The 19,876-nt window shown below is 34.2% G+C and overlaps 2 protein-coding genes across 7 annotated transcripts in view; one reads left to right on the forward strand and one right to left on the reverse strand.

Moving 5' to 3' along the window:
• Positions 1 to 19,876, forward strand: part of LOC132904908 (rap1 GTPase-activating protein 1) — a 256,345-nt gene that overhangs the window by 84,268 nt on the left and 152,201 nt on the right. The window contains exon 1 of one of the 6 annotated variants that reach the window (XM_060955733.1): positions 6,301 to 6,526. The exons of the other annotated variants lie outside the window; for them this stretch is intronic. Within the exon in view, the coding sequence (XP_060811716.1) occupies positions 6,408 to 6,526 (119 nt within the window). The 5' untranslated portion in view covers positions 6,301 to 6,407. Of the gene's footprint in view, positions 1 to 6,300; positions 6,527 to 19,876 lie in introns of those variants that run through there. 6 annotated transcript variants of the gene reach the window in all.
• The window catches only part of LOC132904923 (uncharacterized), a 292,582-nt gene continuing 277,361 nt past the window's right edge, over positions 4,656 to 19,876 (reverse strand). The window contains exon 4 of the transcript XR_009657696.1: positions 4,656 to 4,666. The gene's annotated coding sequence lies outside the window, so the exon portion shown is untranslated. The remainder of the gene's footprint in view (positions 4,667 to 19,876) is intronic.

Consider the following 19,876-nt stretch of genomic DNA (forward strand, 5'->3'; position numbering starts at 1 on the left):
ATCAATTTCCCCCGAAAATTGGCGGGATCGAATGACCGTGGCGTGCATATGTCGCATGCTATCATCGAATTCCCGTGAGAATGGTTACCTTCGTCAAATGGAAGAAGGGGTTTATGAACGCAGCACGTTTTTCCACTTATGTGGAAGTTTATGGATCGTGGATAATGGAGCGTAGCCAAAACGTCATTGAATTTCAGAGCAGTGGAAAAATGAGTCTGCCTATGCAGCCATTCTCTTTTGCGACCATCTCGAGAGGATTTTAACGGCATGATGCGCGCGTACACGCTGGAACGCATGAAAAGTCGAGTCTGTGAAAGCTATGATAATTTACATTAGCACCTGTTCTCGACGTTCATTTACATAAATGGAAATTTGTTCAGGTAATTGTACGAGACGCGTGCTTCCTTTGATTTGCTACTGCCAAAACGGTATAATTAATATGACCCTGTTTTCTAAGCTAAACCGTGCTTCTTATCGCGCGTGTTATTGAATAACTGCAATAAGAAGTAACTAAAGAAAATTAAACGGCGGTTTGCTATTAGCATTTAAATCCATGTTCGTTATGCACGTTGCGTGTTTGTTTTTCTGATGCTAAAATGATTTGAAGATTATCGTCATTCGATGCCTTTAATTAATTCTTATTCAGTACAACAGAGATAGTAATATTAAGAGTAATAAATATTATACATGTCACTTCAAGTTTTACCTTCGCTTAATCCGGATATTCAGACAAGAACTTATCGTATTTTGCAATCCATGATAATCTATTGTATAAAATATAAACGAAATAGTTATTTATAGAAAGCAAAACATTCGTAATGAGCTTATAATACGATGCTTTGCACATTTATTCAATATGAGAATTGCGTTCAACAGATAGTTATGTGGTGATATCTAAATTATTAATCATGTGAAAACATTGGAATTCATGTTTATCCGCGTAAATTTGTTATTATAACGGAAACAGAAACAAGTATCCTTTGACATTTTAGATAATTAGTCATGAATATTTTAAAATTAAATTATGCGCGCTTAATAAAATAATAAATGACGAACGAATGACATATACTCCGTTAATGAAAATCGTAAAAGAGTGAAAGAAGTGTAGAAAAATATATTTCCAATCTTTCGCTTTAACCAAATAACGTAATGTAATTTCACATTTTTACATTTTTATATTTTATATATTTTCATAACATCGCTCTTCTAAATTTTGTTTGATAATGTCCTGCATGCAATTACAACTCATTAAATTAAATTATCCGATATACTTTTTTCATAAATGTTTCCACGCAATTGAATGATTTCATTATATTTAAATTCGTTAACCGTTATTTATTTACTAATTTAAATAATGTCCCACGAGGGAAATACAACGAAAGAGATCATAATACTCGTTTATATAAATGAAATACAATAAATAAAGTATACTTGCCCGAAGGAATAAATTACCATATATATTCATAATGATATGCACAGAAAGTCTGTCGTTCCAAATACAAATTACAATAATTGCTATTGACAGCATTGAAATAAACATGCAATTATTAAATAATTACTGACGAATGAATCGAATTATAAGAACAAGCGAATTATTCGCAATTTCCTTACAAGTAAAACCAATTATCTCGGATATCACCTAAAAGTAGCAGGACACAACGTCACGACATCGAGATGGGAAAAGAGGTCGTGGGTGGTCATAAGTCTCCTCGATTTACATCATCGGTGATTACCACCTACAGTCTTGAACGTCGCTGCCAACAGCCACGGAAACATATGCACGCGCATATTTAACACATAACGGCACACACAGTGCTTGCAGAGAGCGCGTGACATGGAGTTAACCTACAGAGAGTAATAGACGAGCAGAGGTCACGGAAAACGGAGAGAAACATATCCCAAAGAAGCGGACGAAATTCCGGAGCACGAAACGAGAAGATACACTGCCAGTCATAAATATTAAAACATCTATGTACTTGTTACTGGAAAAAAACATTTACCCTATTCAGTATTTTACATGATAAGGTTCATATTTATGATGCGAGTAAAATAGCGAGTTTATAATTAGATTGCGGTTGTTGATACATTTATGGAACATACGAAGGTGCAAAAATCCAAAAACCGTATATAATATGGAAAAATATATAAATGCAAACTACGGCATTCGTTTTAATAATATTAAATGTAAGAAATTTCTACCTGCGGTCTACTCTTCTAGCTGTTTTTATGAAAATATGAATTTATGGTAAAATACGCGAAAAGTACAAACAAAGAAAATTTGTACGTTCAATTTGTACTAAATTGATTTATACTGAACTTGACTTATAGTAAATTTATATTAATTATCATATATAGTATAAACTAAAAAAATTGGTTTTATTTTTATTGAAAATACGAGCTTCATAAATGCGGATCCTTTGTCATGTGAAATTGTGTATTTCTTCTTGTATTAGTTTCATGCTGGGCAATAGAGTCTCACGTAATAATTTACGGATGATCAATAACGTTAATAAATAACAAGGTGTGGTTCTATTCTATTGTTCCGATAACCTTACAGTTTTACGTCAAGTAGGGCAATCAGTTGGTAATTTACAACTTATAAAATTTCATTAATAATATTAACTTGATTGTCTAATAATACAAGCTAATACTACTTAGATCAGATATGAGGAAGAGATAAGTAAAATTACACAATTCCAGTGAGATAGAATACGTTTGTGGTACGTAACACATCGATTTTTGGTTTCTTGTACTATCAATTGTCTCACGCATTCTATTCTGATGTAATAGCGTTCGTTGCTCGATTCCAAAGATAAATCGCTATAACGAAGATCTAAGAACGAATATGCATATACGAACGAAATAACCATACATCGCTACGCAACCACGAATATTCACAAAAATGGATAAATCTTGTTAACGCGTGTGAATCAGCGTGCCAGCATATAAAGCTGAACGATAAACAGTAAACGTGTTTAAGAAAGTCGAGAGAAAGTCAAGAAAAATCGATGGTACTATGTGCGCAAGAATCATGAGGGCGGAAACAGACGACACGAGTAAATGAGAAACAGCTCAAAGTAGCAGATGGAGAAAGATGGGAAACAGACAGCAGTATAAATACGAAACAGATAATCGCGTAAACGAGATAGCAAGTAGCAAGATCGCAAGGCCACAGAAGTGAGAAAGAGAGAAGCAAAAGCCGGGAGGGGGAGAGATATTTCCTCCCCGGGGGCCTACTCGTCGATTTTCCCTTCCTCTCGTTCCCCTAGTGAGCGCCGTGCCCCCTCCGGTGCAGTTGTGCCACTGCCACTAGGATCGGGGCCTTACGAGAGCGTGACGCATGCCTTCTTGTTTCATACTCGCTTCGTCGAGCTGCGCGTACGCACGTGCGTTCTTTACCGAGGCCCATTCAAGTGTACGTGCGGGAATCCTTCCTTAGCCTAGGCTGTGCGTGTTTGTCCGAGAATCTGCGCCGGCTGATACGAAGCTCGGTTTTTCAGTTGTTTCTCATCCCTGCTGTGAACATACCGCCTTCTTATATGTATTTTTCACGTAATCGAAAATTACAGCGAACGAATTGGCCGGATATGGGTTCACGAGTGTGAAGGACAACGTGGCACGTGCGTGTTTGTCAAGACGTTACATTGTTCGTGGAAGTGGAAGTGTTCGAAGAAGACATTGAACGATAAGCGGGAATACTTTTTCTCTGTTGCTATTTCGACCAGCATTGTTGACTATCACCATAACAAATCGTAGAATTCTGCTTGTTGGAAGTACACCGAATCTCGTTTTCCAACTTCGTTCGTGATAATATGGTCTAACGACTACCTTGCTGCCTTTGTGTTTGTTCCGTTTCTCGCGCACACGTGCAGATTGCGTTTCACGTCCGAGCGAAGACGATACGGGTGGATTCATCGCGCACATCTCACGTGTGAAGTTCTTTGAACTCGAGATGGTTAGAAAATTCAAACTGTTAATTCGGTTCGAATAAAACAGACGAATACAGCAAGAAACGCCGACGAGTTTCCCTGGTCTGCTTACGGCGGCACGTGACGTCACACAGAGAACGACTCACTGATATTCACGCAATATTTACACGCGTATCAGAGGTTGCGGGTGTGGAACATCGCTGTATCTATCATCGTCTTCAAGTTTTTTCGCGGCCGCCTACGAGAACTCTTGTTGACTTTTGCCATCGGGCTCTTAGAGGACTCTCGACTCCCCTCTTTTTGCTGACACACTCTGCCCCACGATCGTTCAACAATCTGCAATCGGCACGCTCATACGTTGCGGTGCAAGCATCGCGTTCGTTTCACAGTTGCTGTTTATGGTAGTTCACGTGTTTCTCGTGTTACGTGTATACTGCATCGATTTTATTCAACGCGATCGAAGGTTTCAATCGGACTGTTCGTGTAAAAATAGTTAACCCGACAGGAGTATCGTCCCGTTCGAAGAGGAAGATAAGTTTGAGACGTTTGCGTGAATTGTGAACTAAGTTAACCTTTCGCGATTCCCAAATCATAAATCGAACAAAACTGGATTCAATAAAAATAAATTAACGTATAGATATTAGTTATAAACATTTGTAACTAGAGTTAAATTTCGAATATACCTCAGAATTTAATATATTAAATATGAAACGATCGCAATAAAACGTTGAATGTGGCTCAGACCGCAGAAGGTTAATATCGTGTCGTGAAATTCCATTAAAGTTGCCTATAGTATCTCTGCTTTACGTTATATATTTTATATACCTATACAGAATGTTTATAGCTTAAACGGAAAATTTATTGTTGGATATTAGCGATATAATTTAAATTTAATTTTTTTTTAATTTGTCAATTCATCCAGCGAAATATTCTAAATAGAAAGCGTTCTCGTTCAAAGTTTTCCGCTTTTATGCGACTCAAAGCGTTTCCAACTATATCCCCAATTACAAGATCCACAAGTTACGAGCGTCTTGTTCCTTCGGGAACATTCGGAAGCTGAATTTCATGCGTGATTGTGTTTCTGGAAAGGACTCTTGACTGGAAGAGAGCGACACAGTTTTCAAGCGGAACGGAGCGTGACTCGACCGGACTTAAATTTAACGATCTCGAACAGTTGACGGTGTCGTCAGTTTCATTCACAAATCGGAACTCGACCGTGTGTAACATCTTGAGTGCGATAAGTGCGAGAACGTGCGTGTCGTTGTCGTTGCGTTGTCGCCGGCTTGTTCGGAAAATAAGTATATAGCGCCGTCTGTTGTGGATTGTGCTTAATCGCGGACACGAGGCATCCTCGTCGATGCGATAAAGCGCGTGAGCGGTTCTTTGTGCCGGGGACGCGGTGATGAATTGCTTGTGCACTCATGTATCGTCGCTATCGTTTATTTCTCGCATTGCGAGAGGAATGACTACCCGTACCGAGAGTATTCTTGAGCGTGTCAAACATCCTTTAAACGGACAACGTTATCGTTTTCGCGGTGAACGCTCGACGAGTACCTGAACTTTTGAAAGTGATCGTTGGTTGTGGTGCGGCGTGTTCGTTTCCGGCGGATCGAGCAATAAGGTCGCGAGAGAAGAAGAAAATTTAAGCCGAAAGAGTAAACAGAGAGCGTTTCAACGGGGGACAGTGACGCGGCAAGAAAAATATCGAAGGCACGCGATACAATTCCACGCGGTGTCAACCGAAAGACATTACTGTCAAGGCTGCTTTTGATCTCGACAGGAAACGGGAAGCGAGCGAGTTCTTGCCACTGCACTTATGCTTATCTAGCCTCTGCCTTGATCGTCGAGCAAAAAGGCCACTTATGAGGTCCACGCTTTTTTCTGCGCGGCTGTATAGACTGGCAGATAGGTTTCGCGCGGTGCATTAGCTGCGATCTGAAAATCGATTCTCGCTACGGTTGTGAGAACAGAAACGTGTCACGAGTGAGTATCTATCGATGAAGAGTATATAGGCTTTTGGCTGGAGGCGGCGTTCACTTATCGCGGTAATAGTTGTTTAGAAGAACGAGAGAGAAAGGGAAAGAGGAAAAGAGAGAAAAGGAAGTAAAGGATTGAGAAAGAGGAGGTGGTGCAAGTACGTATCGAAGAGAATCGTGGGTGGAGAAGCAAGAGCTCTTTTCTCGATAAGGCCAGCAACAAGCAAGAATTATCAGCAGTAAATTATATTACTGTTGGCTAGGAAAAATCGCCGACGAAATAATTACCTAGTGCGTGGCGAGTGGAAAACGATTAATCGTACCTTCGGTTATTCCCGGCCGGACCCTGTGAATCGATCAGTTTTAAAAACACCAAGCGAAAGCACAGGGCGCAAGGTGCGTGGGAGTGGTGCGTATCTTGTGTGTCGTGGGCGGTGTTCAATGATCATTGTAGTGTTGTTCTGCATTTTGTCGTTTGTAGACGCGCGTCGAATTGGTCTGGATGCCAGTTTTAGAGGGTGGTGTAGCTAAGAAGCGAAGTGTCGATAGGGCAGCTCGCAAAATGCGGATGAGACTTTGCACCGGCTCCAAGGAGTCGTACACGCTCCTATCCAAGAAACGGTAATTTATCATACTTCTTCCTCCATTTGTAGTTGTAATAGTTTGTTTTTGGTCAACCTATCGATATGTGGCGCCTTCCCCGACCTCCGTGATTTTCAAATATGTCGTAAAGCTCAACATTCTGAATAACTTTTTTCGATACGTATAATCGGCGATCGGCCATGGCTTTCCAGGTACATGCAAGAATATTCCGCCGTTTGGCATTAGTTTTCAAGCTGAATTGGGTTAGTATGTAGTATGTAGTAATATCCAGTCGCCACGCACTGTTTACAGTGATATACATATCGCTGTTTGACAATGATGGTGACACAGCTCAACAAATTTTGTATATGCTTCTATTGCATACAAGGTCTACGTTTCTATTTTTATCATGTAAAATGGCATATTTATAATTCTATCAGTTTTCTGCCAGAAGGCAGTTATATCAATATAGCCTCTCCTCTAGAGTTTACATTTTTTAAGTTGCGCCACTATCAATGCCAAGAGACGATATATTGATAAGGAGATTCATGGGGCCGACCGTGCGGCGCGGCGGCCCGATTAATGTTACATACCAGATTGAAAACATTGGAAACTAAGGCCGATCGCCGGTTATATGTACAAGAAAAAGTTGTTCAGAATGTTGAGCTTTGCAACGTAACTTTGAAATCATAGAAATCGCAGAGGGTGTTACACATCGATAGGTTAACTGCGTTTCTATTAGTTGTGAACGTGTATTAAACAGATACGTCTACTTAGACTTTAAAGTAATTAAAATTTTGAGCTAATCTTAATATTACAAATATTAGGAGTCTTTAATTCAAATACATGGGTACATGTATATTTTAATTTTTATAAATCTTAAATCTTAAACGAGAAAAGAATTTTCGCATATTGTTCGCTAAGCGAGAATGATACTCTACGATATACATATCATACATACTATTTTGTTAGTATCTTAATAATCTATTACATTTTTGCATGACTTAAGACTGCCTCGTTCAAACATATTAAAAGTAAATTATAACCTTTGAAACCTGGTCTAAAAACTGTTATTGTCTCAAAGACAAAACTGACGATGTATTAGGTTGTCCGAGAAGTTTTATGAGAAAATAATAGACGCACAACCTTTTTTGTTTTATATTATTTTGTCGAATTACGTACGATCCATTTTGTTCTGTCGAGATAAACACTGCGACATTTCACAGACTTGGTTTCATGTTTGTATACAGGTGCACTGTTGTAAAAAATACGTTTGCGAAAGAAAGACACTTTTCGGACAACCTAATAAATAACTGAGGCCAACTTTTTAACTAACTACAATGAGTCATTGCTACCAGTATTAATTCCGGAACCTTTTGATATAATATGATGACACATAATGTGGAAAGATATAATGTAAATACTTAAATTGATGGGTTACACCTGATACATTTGGTTTTGAATGGCAGCAGACAGGTTTACTCAATTTACCACATATTGGTCTTGTTGCGATGAATATATTCGCTGTCCCCGTTTAAACAGTTCTGTAATTTATCGATGTCTGACTATTTAATATCGCGGAACAAAAATCAACACAACATCAACGCGGACAACATTAAGTTTCGTCATAACTTTTTTTATAAAAATCTCTTTCTATAACATCTGTTCTGATTCGTATATAAAATGTACAGTAAAATGGAAAAATTGGGTTAGGTCAGATAAAATGACTTTTTAGAAAATTTTTATAATTTGTTACATTGCAATTTTAAAGAACTTGTTCTTCTTCGTAATTAGTATTTCATGATGTATATCTTTTCTTATGATGTAACTTGTATTTCTTTATGATTGTTTTTTAATAATCATAATAATCTTCCTTATTTTTACCGTATTGTATATAAACAATAATAATATATTAATATAAAAAATAATAGCAATTTAAAATGGCAACATCTAATACAGATTTAACTCACAGTATTTGCAAAATACATACGGTATATGCATAGACATTTTATGTGAAATAGTAAATTGCACATTTTAATACTTCTGAGTTAATATTCTAAATATAAATGTTTATTTAGTAATATACAGTGCCTGTGAGCGAATTTAAGTAATATGTTCTTTCGATCTTCGAATCCCGTTTACGAAAAATGTATGTAAATTACATGAGTTTGAAGTGGCTATAAATCTTCTGTTATAAAGTGCTAAGAGATGACAGTTTCCTCAATGTATACTAACATGATACTACTTTTCATAGCTTCCAAATATAGAGTTATAATTTGCTCAATTTGGTGCAATAAATTATACGTATTATCCTAAAAACGTATCATTTAAGGAGCTTGAATTCCAATTATACATTACGTATTACACGAGAGCTTTTAAAGGTTTAATAATTGTCCTTATTTGGTATTAACATTCTGAAAATAATATGATTTAACAGTAAATTCAAGATTATCATAGAACGCTGCTGTTGTATTTATTTGCTCAAATTTAGAGTATAAACATTAAATAGTTCACTTGAATTATCGAAATAAATCTCGAGAATTTCCAAGTATAAATTATATGATTCTCTTGAAAATCTTAAACGTTTCATGGAAACGAAACTTATGTTCATTTCTGTTTATTCGATATCACAAAAATACATGCTACTAATAAAAGATATTTTTTTTGATTATGGTAAAAATTATTTCGAATTGGGTATCGTCAGTAAAGAGTACAATTAAATCAGTAACGATAGATTTCATATTAATCGTTATTTATTTTTACAAACAATAAGGATAAACAAAAAAGAAAGGACCAAAAAATTAATAACATTAATAATTTTTAATTTTTTAATATTTCGGATATTTCTTTTTTTATTTACAACAAGAAGTATCCATTATGTTTTGGATAGTGTTTTCCGCGATAAAAATTTTTTCTAGTTCCTAGTACTTCGCTATGTTTCACAGTTATCTGCCCGATTCGTTAAGATTATCATTATATTAATAATTATCATCAATATTTCATTTGTACATCGCTTTTAATTCAAAAGCACACGCTATGACTATCACTGTCTGATCTACTCTTACGCTGAATGATCACGTTAGCCTATTTAAAACGACGCGCCATGTCCTCGGGATAACACTTCAGTTTGGCTATTCTGCGCAGCTAGCACCCAACTCGGGATGCGAATTAGGGTAGCATGATGCAAGTATTCTTCCCCTACGGTGTATGTCGTTAAGAGTTTAGAGCATGTCCGTTACATCCTGGACGGGAGCGTACGAGCACCGTGAAGTTTGCATGAAGCCACGTAACGAGCCGTAATCTCGCGGTAATTTACAAAATGACAGTCCATAAATATTTCGTTGGTAAATTGTGATTACGGGTTTGATCGACTCGGCGTTTTTTTGTCTTGACGCTCCTCGCCCCCTTTCTTAACTGTAATCACTGTTCACGTTTTATGTACGTATGTACGTACATACGTTAAGTACGTGTGTATACGTGGTACGCGAGTCGCGTTGAATTCCGGGGACGAGGAGGACTCTCGGCTCGGCGGCGTTTCAGAAAATCGGAATGCACGCTGTAACGCGATACATGCGGATGCACCACGTTCCCCGGAAACGTGTTTGTTTTTCGATGCGCTGCGCGGACACGAGCGATTTTTTATGGCGACGCGTTACGTTACAACCGCGATTGTCTTCGAATGCTTGCCGATCAAGCTGTCTCTTTGTTTCACCATAAAATACGCTCGGATAAAACGAACCAGCAATCAAAAATTCATTTTTGTAGTATTGGAAATTTGAGCGGTTGTATTTTTTGAGAGAAAATTACATCTAAGAAATGATTAATTTTACAAACGCAGAAATATCAGTCATTGAACGTATCGTTAATTCGGTTGATTCAGTAGTATTTTTTAACGTTAAAAAATATCTCGACGTTGAGATATTTTTTAACGTTAAAAAATGTCTCGACGTTGAGATACGGTAAATGATATATGATAGTAACATGATAAACTGTATTTTGTAATATTCGCTTTTAATTCAAAGTCGGAATAGTCAAAACATCGCAACACTTAAACGCTTATTGTGAGCTTATACCATGATTCTCGTAGTTTGAATTTATTTTTATTTTAGGAGATATATTTTTTAAAAGTAATCACACAGTTTATTATATATAAATATAAATTCTATTAAATCCACAATGTCATGTTAACGATCTTTTTAATGTTATTATATTAATATTATAATATAAAATAACAGTATTTATCTGAACAAGATAGTTTGTAATAAAAATTTCAACTTTATGCTAATTAAAAAAAAAATTGTAACCATTTGTGGTGAGTGTAATTCATAGCATATACGAAAGAAGGAATTTTCCTCTCCTAAAGTCACAAACAATTCTACTTTATGCTAGTTTCCAAGAAACTAGCAATTGGATTGATCTCTATCTTGTTCTACGATTTCTTTATCTCATGCGGGTATCAGTAGATATAAATATGTTGTTTGCACTCAATGTTTCTCAAGAAAGCAATTCGTCCAGGAAAAGCTAGGGTTTTAACAGTAATTTAGACTAAATTGATTATTGATACATGTAAACAAGAAAATTTGACAAAAATTTAGGACGAAAAGTAAAGTTTACAGTCGTCAAAAACATACACACAACTTACAGTCATCTTTCTATTTACGTCCTTCTGTTTAGCCATTCTGGGCATTTATAAGAAGTCCGTCACGTCTTGTGTAATTTTTCAGTCCAAATAATCAAATTTCACTCAGTTTAAGTATTACAGTTACTATCAAGTGGCACTACGGCGTATGAACAGCGTATCAAAGAGTTTAAATACTACCACAATTATATTAGATACATACTACTATAAATAACTTGTGAGAATTGATGAATTCTCAGAGGAAACATACGAATCCGAAAATAAAGATTACAATCAATTAGTTTCTATAAATACAGATATTACAAAGCTTAGGAATATCACATTTAGACTCTGGATTTTTATTTAAATTCATATCTTTGTGAACACCACTAAAGTAATGGAGCATAGATCGAAATTTGTTTCAGTCTTCAAATATTACAAGTACGTTGCTTTCGTTATTTTATACACTTTTGTAAATATTCTGTGCATTCTGTAGGTATTAGGTTGTACGAAAAATTTCTTTCGTTTCATAAGGTGATAATAGATGAACAACAATTTCTGTTTCATATCATTTTATTGAATTAGGTATGATCCATTTCGTTATATTTTTATTATTACGTTCGTGCATAATTCAATAAACTAATATAAAACAAAAAATATGATGCATCTACTATTTCCTTTGAAAACGAAAGAAACTTTTCGGACAACCTAATACACTTTTACGTGTTTAGATCTGCCATAAATGCATAAGAATTCGCAATCTAATCATAACAGTATACTACGGTAGATGTCCTGAATTGAACATTCTTTCAAGACACGACGATTCGATATACAGAAAAAGTTTATGACTATATTCCATGTTCCAGTTAAATAACTTGACTTTTGGAACCTTCATCGTCGTCGATAAACGCGCGCTTGCAACCATTTGAATATCAGCAGATACATACTCTAACGTCTAATTTTCACGTTATCGACTTAAAAGGATTCACTCGGTGGCCATGAGATTTCGTGTAAGATTCAGCCAGAAAAAAATGCGATTTCTTGGGCAATTCATTTAAATGGAAATGAGGTATACATATATCACTGTTATGCGTCGTTTTAAATATCAATTCGGCCGAAGTAATGGATATAGCTATAATTACGCTTGTTGAAGTAATTAAAGGATCTCGCGTTTCGGAGAGAAATTAAGTATCCGATTCTGGAGAATAAATTGAACGTCAAGAATGATAAAATTGTTCGTATTAATATCCGCATTAATTCTTGTACATTGGAAATTTGGGTTGAGTGGTTAGTCTCGTTCATCATTTTTAAACAGTGTAGCTTTTTGTTGCAAAATCGTTAACTTGAATTTCATCATTTTGACACCATTTTAGTTAAAATTATTCAAAATAATATTGATTGGTAGTGGTTATATTACTTATTTGGTCGTATGTCGAAGACTGAAGAGAGACGATATTTTAGTCTGTTCGATTCTTTTAATTATAACATACAAAATATCACTTCTTTACGTTGTAATATAATTTAACTCTAGAACTGCCAAACCAATTAAAATGATTGATAGCAGATTTTTTCTTTTCGTAATTACCAACAAGTTGCAAGTATTTCTGGTAACATTGCGTTTTGCTCTTACTGAGACATAAACATGACTACATATACATACTTATTCATTCTTACATATTGGATTAATTATAATTCGCTATGTATAATGTAGATACCTGTTAGAGGTCGATAGTTTTAATGTTAATGGAATGTATGATATATATACACCTATGCTTACGACCGACGAACATACGAAAATACATTCAGATCATGAAGAGTACCAATATAGTTTATTGAATTATAAACCAACTGAGATAAATTATTGATTGCAATTTGAATAAAATGGTAGTTATTAGTTAAAGATTATTGTTATTTACTATTGTTATTACTGTTATATCGATTATATGCGTATATACTACCTATGTAGAAGAATAAAAAATTCATACTTGAAGAATAGTACTGTAATGAATACTATGAAACGAATTATATCGAGCTGAACGAAAGTTCGTTGCATTTTGTATGGGATGCTACTATAAATAATTCGTTGGTAGTTATTGTTTTGCTTTCATAACCTCATCTAGTATTCTATTACGTGCTGTGATTGTATTCTGAAAATCTCGTTAACGCAGAAGAAGTCGTCCTCTATCGGCATAAGGATCGAATATATGTGAATTTTATGGCTCACAATCCGAGAAGATAAAAGAACTAAATTGATTATTCACTCTAAGCGCTATTTGATTATTATTCATGCAAATAGTTAAAGAATCATTTGAATTGAAAAAATTCAAAGTGTACGTGAAAGTCAATATCGCTATTTAAAATTAATTGTCTTACGCCCAAGCAAAGAAATATTTATGCAGAAGAAAATAAAGAGATTGTGAAACATTAAAAAGTAATAACAGAGGCTAACATATGTAGATTATATTATAGATTATAATGTTAGATTATAGCACTCACGTACATGAAAAACAAAATTTGTTTTCGATTGTAAATATAAATGTGCTTTTATTTTTTATCAGATTCAGTTTGTTACTTGAAGCAAGTACGTGCCATTGTAAATGACACACTTTTATATTCGAAATATAATGCGTCTGATAATACTTTTAGAAAGCATTATTTTGTATTTTATAGAATCAGACAACGTATGTTATGTTGCCTGAGTTTGAAAATATTTTATCGCTTAAAAAGCTTAAAAGTCGATGTGTTAAACCAGTAGGAGAAAAATAAAATATGGTAAATCGCTGAAAATTTCGTATTTTACTTTTTTAATGCTACTCGTGAGATATGGACAATAGAGAATGGGATATTTACGTAGGTTTTCCATCAGTTCTTGGAAATAAAATTCCTTCTCTATTTTAAAGAATTATGATATATTATACTAATAAAGGTCCACTAAATTATCATTTGTTGTGAGTTGATCTGGATATGCATAGTTTATTAATGCACTGATTATCACATCGGTGATTTTTCGAAGTTATATATATAATTTTAGTATCTATTGTATTACTTACACTAATAAGTACTAATGACATTTTTATCAATATTAACAATATTTCTAATAATTCAAATCTATTCTCAGATATTGATATCACATTTGAAAGAATTTCTTATAAAAGATATAAAAAGAGAGAAAAATTCAATTTTATGTAAATTATGCTGCATAGAAACGATATATTTCTTGATAGCATAAAAAATTAATGTATTTAAAAGTATTCAAACGTAACTTTCACGTGTTATGTATAAAATATAGCGGTATCTAATATGATAAAAAATGCAAGAACTTTCCATACAGCGCAATAAATCTGTCCCGTGCAATTTCATCTAGACATCTTTTATTTAAGCATTGATTAATATTGTTTAACGTTAAATCCCGGTCTCACGAAACGTGTGACATTTTTATCGAATATTCGTTAGCGTGACCCGTTCTGAGTCAAATGCAGCGCTCTATATTTCATCCTTACACACCATCACCGGAACTAAAAAAAGAAACCACACAGAGGGATACCAGTAATATAACTCCAGACATATCCGCCCGTGCTCTCGCCAGATTGATCTACCCGTTAGTTTTCGGTTTCGCAATAACGTGTCTTCACAACCGCGAAAAAATTCACTGACGAATCGTCGGGAATAAATTATGTCTCAGGAGCCATAAGGATTATCGACAAGTTTCACTTTTACAGTATCCATTTTACAATCGCCCGATTAACGCCTTCTTTATTAAGTTCATAAAATGGAACAAGGTTAATGTGACCTTTTTATATTTTAACTTCTCTACATTTAGGTTTGTTATTCTGTCTACTTCTGTATTTGTTTAAAAATATTTAAACGAATCTTTTATGAAATTTTATACATGGTTGTTGCCTAAATTGACCCAACTTTTTATAAAGACAACGGTATATTTAAACTTGATATTGCTTGTCTACAGTCAGGGTCAGTTCTTGGTTTACTCTTACTTTGACATAAGATGCTAAAATTTGGAAGGTTTTCCTAATGTTTTACTAATTACATTGATCGATGTAAGCTCTGTTTATTGTTAATGTCCATCGCTAGAATATATAGTACCTATCGGCTACGAATGGTATTATACACACCTATACACGAGGTATACAAATATTGTTATTCTGAATTTTCCAGTGCTGTGATTTTACATAAAACGTACATTAAAATTAAAAAACAGACATGTGAAATATTACAACGACAATCGTGGGTAAAATTATGGTATTTCGAGGACCAAGATCCGGTATACCGTTGCCATAAATATTCATCCATATGCAGAACCAGGCAGTTAAACTATTTACATAGATGCGGATACGAGCGAATTGAGAATTCCGAATGGTTCTTGGTGAAAATTTTTCGTATCCGATTACGACTGAATATGATAACCACCTTGATGACTCGAGGATCCTTTTCACTGGAAATGGGTAAAAATATAAACGCGCCCCGCGAATGAATCGGTGTGGTCGCATCGAAAATTGTCGAGTAATTAATTACAGATGAGTCGGTAAATATTCCACGAAGAATATTTGTCTGATATTCCTTTAATGCACCATTGAAATCCATAGTTGAATCCAGAAAATTGTAAAGATACACAGGTTTTGTCGTGCAATGAGTAAGAAATATCGTGAAGATGAATTCAAACCTTAAAGAAGATGCAACATATTATGAATCTTTTAAGATTGTGGTTAAAGCAAAAAGAAACAAGTATGTCGTGGTAACTCTTTATCATAATCCTTGCTCTATTTGAATATTGTTCAAATAACATATTTCAAGTATAAATATTTGTTACAATTAGAGCATAAATGTATACAGTGGTAATAATAATGATAAATGCATATAATATAATATTCAAATGATTCACATTATTCTTGTTTTTGCTGTTTACCTTGTGTATATGTACAAAAAACTTGGGAGAAGCAGCATTTATATATCTTAGTATATTTAGTTTATCTTAATATAAGTTAGTCTACAAATTAATTTCCTTAAATTAAATATACTTATTGAAGTTGGTAATAGAAGCCACGAATTATTACAAACTTGCTGAATGGTTGCTAGTTTTTCGCTAAATGAAAATTTATATTTTGAATTATATTTCTTTCCTGTATACGATATAATTGAAATGTCCACACTGACAGAAGGTGTCATGTTATTCCTAGAAGTTAGCAAATATGTACTTAAGAAAAAGGAATACATACAATTATTTCCTTTATCGTTAGAAACTTAAAAGTATTCGAAACAGAAGGTGAATGGTTTCTTGGTGTAAATGAGGCCTGCAAACAATGTCCTCATTAAAATAAGCATTTTCTCAAATAGAATTATTTATTTTTCTTCGTGGGGTGAAAGGCCTGTTTTAATTAAAACTTAGTAGCTTATGTTAAGCTTATATTAAACTGATGCATTAATGCACGAGGTATATAGGATATAACAAATATTCCAATTGATGCATTTATTACTACTGACAAGTTACAATTATAAAACGCAATGGAATTATTGACTTAATGCTAATATTTATAATATGTACATATATCAACAATAATTTTCAAACCTATTTTCATTTTCCTTCAATTACATGTACAAAGAGATTTATGTAATTAAAGAAATTATTAAATACTGCAACAAATAAAATTACTGTTTCAATTTTCCGGAAAGAATAGAAAGTAATGAAAATCAAAAATATTTATACATTTATCTTCAAATTATATACGCATCGATTAAAATTACTCTATCGTGTATTTTTATCTTTTTTACGTTTTAACTCCACTTATTTTGTTCTCTTGACATGAGATGCAAATAACATTAAAAAGTGTATAAAGCTTTAAAATATATAAAACGTCAACGCGCGTGCGCGCGGTTTCCCTTCGACTACAGTTTCGGAAATTTTACGTCGCCATTAACGTAGGGAGTAAACCGGAGACAAGCAGTAAAAAATAAGGTGCTTTGCATGGAATAATCAAGATACTAAAATCCGATTAAAAATAGCAACGTGGAAAATTTAAACGTCGAAATTTATGGGTTAACAAGGACTTTCGTTATTCGAACAATACTCGATTTAAACGCTCCTTCTTTCGTAATATTATGTTCTACCTATTCTAAATCACAAACATTCTACAACATTCCGTTTATGAGACCTGCGTAAGTATCTGCATAACTTATTGTTAGTATAAATCTATCCACATGACTGTGCGAATAAACCATTTGGACAGCAGTGATTACTAAAGTAATATTCTATGCATTATTATGCTTGACTCAACAATGAAACAATATATTATTCGTAGTAAGCTTATTCGCAATAAGATTAGCGTAATAATACTACTTCCAAATTGGAAATATTAAAACCTTGTTGTAAGAAAGTGTTTCTGCGATGGATGTACAGAAGTCCACTTTAGAGATGGGAATTATGTCATACATATTTGTTTTCGCTTTCGAACACTCTTATTCAATGTCGAGTGCAAAATTATTTCTGTCTTGTTAAATACGTCAGTAGTACATGATTTATCCGTACAAAAGCTACAAAATCTCTTCGTATTGAATGAGCAGCGTATACGTAAGTCTAAAGTGGTAGTTAGTTAGAAAGTATATAATAACAATTATCAAGAAGAATAACTGCCTTTCGAGAATCATAAAAGAACTATAGGAAAGAAATAAAGTCAAGTAAGAGATATTACAGACAATCAGACAGAGAATTATTATTCTCTTTACCCTTGAAGCAATAGATTCGCATAAAAATAAAATAATTACTTATGTACATTTTGTGGTTTTAACAGTGGAATCAATGCAATTGAAACAGTAAAGTTAGCTTAAAGATCAATTAAAAGAAAGAACCATTTCTGCTAGCTCAGTCAGAGATTGGTTTACAAAATTTCATTCACCCATGAAACATTTCTAAGATAGAGCTTTTTTTTTCTTAATTAAGGTTTACAGTCGCATCAACTGCGCAGTTACAAGCCAAACTATGGAGAGGGATGATATGGTATTTTACATTACGCTATTTCGTTGAATAGCTCAGCTTCCGTGATAAACCTTAATAAGTCATGACTCTTTTCGCCTTTCAAGTTATCTTTGGGATGGTGGGAAAACCTTTCCTCGTTTAGAGGAGGGTTTTCGACCTGTGTTTCTCGCGCAGCGTACTATACTTTGGGTATTTCAAAATCAGGTGGTCTATTGTTATTTGTGTATTACACTCTTCGTATTGTTGGGTTGGTTCTTTTCATAGAAGGTAAGAGCAGGAGATTTTGAAGAGCTCTGGTTTCGGTTGATAACTATTCGGACTCATCTGGGCTATGAACTGGTCGTTTTGTGCCTTTTGAAAAAGCGTTAGTCGATGTTTATAGCGAGGAGATACTGCTTTCTTTCATAAAACTTGTTTAATCGATTTTCATTTATTTAGAGATCCAGACAACCTTTTAGGAAACAACTATTTCACAAATGACAGAAATGTAAAAACGCAGTTTTATCAAGGAACATGAATTTTCGTTACAAGTAGATACATAAATGACGTGTTAGCTTCTCGTTGGAAAGCATTTTTAACTAAAAAACAAAGATAAGTATTTTCATTCAAATTTCTCCACGCAAAAGGACAATTTAAAGAATTCTTTTCAAATACTACAATAGTATCTACTATGTATGTACATACACTGTACAATATTTTGAAGATCATATCAAATTGATATTATACGATCAAGCTTTACACTCCATGAAAGTTCTCTTTGAAGAACAGTCGAATATGTCAATTAGTATGAATATCGATGGTCCTATTATGATTCTGCATTTCTCTATTCCCAACATACACGTGCTTCATGACGGTTAGCAAATATAAAGGTCCCTTTATCAAGCCGATGTGTTCGGTTTCATTCGAATATGCTAACCGATTCGATGACTTGAATTTTCTTTTGATCAACGTACAAGGGAAATATATCGTTGAGGTAAATTAACCGACGCGTTACATCGTCATGAAAATTATGACATCAGATGGAGCGGTTAAACCCCCGGGAATTATTGACATTAATACAGATTTAGTTGAAAGGAGACGAAAAGGGATGGTTGGGGCGCGTGCAGGTATGAACGGCAAATACATATCGTCCGGGCACCCCTTTTATGTAATACATGTTCCTTCGGTAACGCGTGTCTACTCATTGAAAAGTCTGTTAAGCCGGTCAGCGTTAAGTCGACGGTGAACCAATAAATCCTGGACCCTTTTCTTTCGTTACGAATGCACATCGCGGCAAAGCGAGTGCCCTTTGAAGTTCTATTTAACACGAAACATCTCGTGTATCTACGTACAGCATATTCTTACAAATATATTACCGATGCATTTATCCTTGATTCCGAAATATTATTTATCCCGCTTCTCGTAATGAATCTATTATAATTCCGTAGCATGTGGATATTTATATGTTTCTTTATACGCCCGTCCTGTTTCTTCCTTCTATCGTAGATTTTTATAAAATACACTTTTTGTAACGTCTCTTAATTTCTTGTTAAATATTATTAATCTGTAAAATTTCAATGCGTATCACGTTTCATTTGTTGAAGAGATTTAAATTATTGATAGTACAAAAGCGTTTAGTAACGAAAAAAAAAAAACAAAATTTTTGGCTAATTATCAGCCAGATTTTAATTTCTGGTAAAAGTAGGAATTTATAAATTTGAAATAAATGTTCGATGTTGAGTTAATGTTAAAGTTTAGTGTACCAAATTTAACAAACAATTGCGGTATATATTTTATGTACACAATT

Source organism: Bombus pascuorum, chromosome 3, assembly GCF_905332965.1.
Source record: "Bombus pascuorum chromosome 3, iyBomPasc1.1, whole genome shotgun sequence".
NCBI lineage: Eukaryota > Metazoa > Arthropoda > Insecta > Hymenoptera > Apidae > Bombus > Bombus pascuorum.